At 34.0% G+C, this 4,622-nt stretch overlaps 1 protein-coding gene across 1 annotated transcript; it reads left to right on the top strand.

Annotated features, from left to right (window-relative positions):
- Nucleotides 1–41: 41 nt before the first annotated feature.
- On the top strand, nt 42–4,340 carry LOC113465266 (aminopeptidase Q-like; the record flags this gene model as incomplete). Its single annotated transcript, XM_026819831.1, has 4 exons — nt 42–148; nt 1,665–1,973; nt 2,643–2,721; nt 4,184–4,340. Coding segments are annotated over exons 1-4 (652 nt in total), but the record flags the coding sequence as incomplete, so codon positions are not given.
- Nucleotides 4,341–4,622: the final 282 nt, after the last annotated feature.

The raw sequence follows: 4,622 nt of genomic DNA, 5'->3' as shown, positions 1-4,622 counted from the left end.
TGGGTTATGAACCGAAGGCGAATGATACCGATCTCGTAAAAATGCTCAGAGTAGAAGCAATGAGATGGGCCTGCGAAGCTGGCGTCGAGAAGTGCACATCCTATGCTGAGAAAACATATCAACAATGGCTCAAAAATCCTGAGATGAAGTAAGTTGACATTCTGTTCTCTTAATTTATAACAATTCGTATGCTCTTTCTTCTACAGAGTCTGTCCCAGAACTCATGGTACATTTTTTAATGGGAGATTCCTGAAATGATTTTAAACAACATTTTCCTTTGCGAAAATATTGTCCGAGGCGTGGTAATAATAGAATGTTGTTTAAAATAACTTCAGGAACCTCCTATTAAAAGATGTACCATGAGTTCTGGTTCTCCATACGCCCTTTATGTACAGGATGATTAGGGCAGGTTTAACCGCGACGGCGGAATAAACTATAGTATCAGTTTGAAAATGCATTTTAAACAGCAACTGCTTTCATTAGAACTTACTTTAATATACATTTTGTATTTAATATTATTTAATTTTTATGCATTAGTGTTTTTCCTTTTTATACATTTAATTTCTTTATAAATGTATTGAATCTGCAATTTCATAAGCTACGTTTGAAATTTGTTACATCATCGAACAATTATGCATTAAGATCAAAGTTGTTCTAGCTATACAACCTCCGGAAAAACTGAGCCTAAATAAAGTATAGTCTTTAATCTCTGTCGAAACCCAATTTCTGTTCACGTGACAGTTTCTACTTACTGGCTTTTTCCCATCATTTTACACGTAATGATAAGCCAATGAGTGAAAATTATGACGTGAACAGAAATTGAGACATTTACTATACCGTTTCAAAAATAAATTCAAACTCTGAATAAGCATAATGATAACTTAGCAAAAAATTAAGCGTGTCTTAAATAAAGTGCATTCTTTGATTTTACAACGTTAGAAGGTATGTTATAATAGAAATAGGATAAACAGAATTAAAAGGATTTTTAATAATCGTTAAAGTCGTTTAACTACGATTTCTTTATTTGAAAAATATTCAAAGGTAATCCAATATGTGAAGAGAATTTGTGCTGTTATTGTGTCTCATTGTCAATTGTTCCAGAGCTTTTCCATGTTTCAATTGTAAATTTATAACAATATTTTTTTATTATCTTCTGAGTGTTCATTATTCTCGATGAAATATATTATAATATATTTCTAATATAATTAATTACACTGCATAATGTTTCAAAATTCTGTCACTATTTTCTGTAGTTTTTTTTCAATTAAATATAGCAATGCAGTTCTATTCCACTAAACCCAATAAGAACACATTGACATAATTACAAAACTATATAGTTCTTGAATTTCCTATTTTGGCGTGCAAGTGTAATATGTAAACTGTGGCTTTTTGAGCAAAATAAACTATTTCTAGAAATGTGTTTCAAATAGAACTCTTTTAATCTTTTGCGGAATGCATTTTGCATTTAGTATTTCGTATATTTCTATGCATTTAGTTTGTGTTTTATATTCAATTTTCTCATAGATGTATAAAATCCGCAGTCTAGAGACAATGATGTGGCAGGCAATTAATGTAGTATTCATATCTTGTGATAAATGCCTTTTATCAACAAATTCTTAACTTCTTATAATCTACTTCTCAACGTCTTATAATCTTGTGCACAGATTGGACGTTAATCTGAAGACGGAAATTCTTTGCGCTGGGGTCAGGAAGGCGAGCGAGAGCGAGTGGACTGATACTCTGGAGTACATAATTACATCTAAGCTCGATGAGGACGATAAAAAGGATCTACTGATGGCCCTAGCCTGTTCCAATTCCTCTGAGATTCTGATGACATACTTAAACTCAACTCTCGAGCCAAGCTACCCGATTGATTTCAAGACCGGCGTGAAAAACGTGGTGTCCAAATATCCGGCTGGTGCCGAACTTGTTTCGAAGTTCCTGTTCAAAGAAAACAAACGCATCAGGCAAATGTAACCAACTTCGTACCTTTCTTTCTTTTCACCGTGGTCATTGTTACGTTTACTTAAGCTTGTGTGAATCGTAAGATCTTCAAAAGTTTAAGAAACGTAATAAGAAGCTATGTCCAATATGTGAACCGATAAACTTTTAGAAAGGTTCACAAAATTGTTGACGTATTTTTTTTTAATTCAATCAACTTTTTACGTATAACATATGGTTTTGACACTTTTTGATACAATTGTACTTGACTTGGAATTGTTTACGTTGTCTATAAATCCTACAATTTCTACTCTTGCTTATTTTTTATGATACATCTTAAATAATTTCCTCGAATTTCAAGTTTAAATTATTCTCAAAACATGTATTAACAATTGTACAAAATCACAATATTCTCTCATTGTTGTACCTGTATTTTTTCATGAATGAAATCAAAATTTTTCCATTCAACGTAAGAACTCAGGATGTGACAACTTTTATAATAGCCTCGTAAAATTTCTAAAATTTCGCAGAGTCCTATTGATGTAATATTTAATAATTGTTAAAATCTAAATGCTATGTCGCCATCTTTACTTAAGTATTCATACAACCTTAAAAGAAAAATAAAAAACGATGGTCACGACATGAGAGTGTGAATCTGTATCTAATATAACTGTCGTAATTTTTTCACTTCGTGATTTCAGAGCGAATTTCGAATCCGTCATAGAAGACGTCGCTTCAATAATTGGTGGTGCAGTTACGACTCAAGAGCAGCATTTTGAAGTAAGTTCGATTACATAGCCAATCTTTCTAAAAACAGATTTCATTACATATCCTCTTGTTTCATGCGTTATGGTAGTCTGCCTATATATATATAAGTGTGGACATCGCAATATTTCATTCATTTGCAATGATAGGAAAAACGTTTCTTATGCTATATAAATGCTAACAAAACATAAATGTTACAGGATTTTCTTTTCTAAACATTACTTTGTTCAAAGTTTTTAACGTCACTGATTTTCGTTTCTTCTATACTTTTTTCTTCTATTATAGTTGACATTGAAACACGTTCAAACGTATTAGTGATAGGACATTAAATTGATCTTTGATTCACAAAATTTGAATTTTCAAATTAAATATAAACATCATTTTCACCGATATCACTGACTTTTCGCCATGACGTAAGCCTACTGTTTTAACCTTGGAAACAATTACCGATAATCATATTAGTGACGTCCAAAATTCAGAGAAGCAAAATTTTGAAAAGCGTTCATATTTTGATACTATTTACAATGCATGAAAAATAGTGTTTCTGTCGTCCCAAATAAAGGAGATATTTATTTGGCTACATTTAGGCTATGGACCTAAAGGACGGAGCACTGTCACGGTAAGGCATGACGAAATACGTAAGGGATTGCAGACCATGAACACATGCGTTGCCCTCCGCATGCAGCAAATTGCTGCTCATATTGTGGTGCACCCTATAAGTTTTAACTATTTTCAGTGCATACTACAGTTGAAGATACGTATTATAGATAGAACAATGGGTATGCGTGAAGCTGTGCAACAGATTCAAAATAGCCTGCAGAATGTTATAGATGACGCTAAAGTCTGACTAACAATTTGTTCTCCTCCATATTCCCCCCTCAGCCTCTTGAATCACGCCCACCCTCATCTAAAACCCTACCTCACGCTACGTTCTTTAGATCCATGGGTGCACCACAATATGATCAGCAATTTGCTGCATGGGAAGGGAAGCGCATGCGTTCATGATTTGCAACCCCCTTACGTATTTCATCACGGCTTTCCGCGACGATGTTACGTCCTTTAGGTCCATGACCTAGGCAGATCACCCTGTAGAACTGCATGGTACAGTTGGAGGCACAGATATTGCGAGGTCATGGCCAAGTAATTACAGTTTAGAATCTAATTGATGCAATAATTGATACAGCAATTTGTACAACGTTTCATCTTTAAAATTAATAATATAGTGTTTATTATTTTGGTCAATTTTGTGGTTAAGATTGACATTCTGCCTCGTCATGCCGCTTCGATGTCTACCCCTTTAAAGGGATGCCGATTTCAGTCACCTAACAAGTTTTATGACCTCACTATATCCTTCGATTATACTGTACAAGTGATTCTTGCGATGATAGAAGCAGAACCTAAACACCCGTCGCTTTGTCATTAATGAAGAATTTTGAAATTGAAATCGAAATGTATAGAATTGTTTGTTTAATTTCAGCTGAATGCATTTTTCATGGAAAGACAACTGATGCATCAGCTGATACATGCCACGGTAGATGCGACAACAAACATGATATGGATTATGAAGTACAGGTCAACTATAGATGAATGGTTGGGCGCTAACAGTAATTTATTTGAGAACCCCGATAACGGAGGTAATAGTGCCAGCTCGATGAAACTCGCGTCACATTTTAATTCCGAACGTACTAAAGGGGAGTTTTAACAAAATAGAAGCACTAGAGCATAGTTCTAATAAAATAGAAGCATTAGAGCGTAGTTTTAATAAAATAAACGTACTAGAGCATAGTTTTAATGAAATAGAAACTGAATGGACGAGCGAACAAACGTAATCAAGCATAAAGAGTTTTATATTTAATAGAGTGTACTTAAATGAATCGCCAAAACGCCATAGAAATATGTGGGGCTCCAAGTGTGCC

Source organism: Ceratina calcarata, unplaced genomic scaffold, assembly GCF_001652005.2.
Source record: "Ceratina calcarata isolate Rehan_Ccalc_2016 unplaced genomic scaffold, ASM165200v1 scaffold1635, whole genome shotgun sequence".
Lineage (NCBI taxonomy): Eukaryota > Metazoa > Arthropoda > Insecta > Hymenoptera > Apidae > Ceratina > Ceratina calcarata.
The sequence above is the reverse complement of the archived record's forward strand: the minus strand, read 5'-3'. Positions and strand labels throughout refer to the sequence as shown.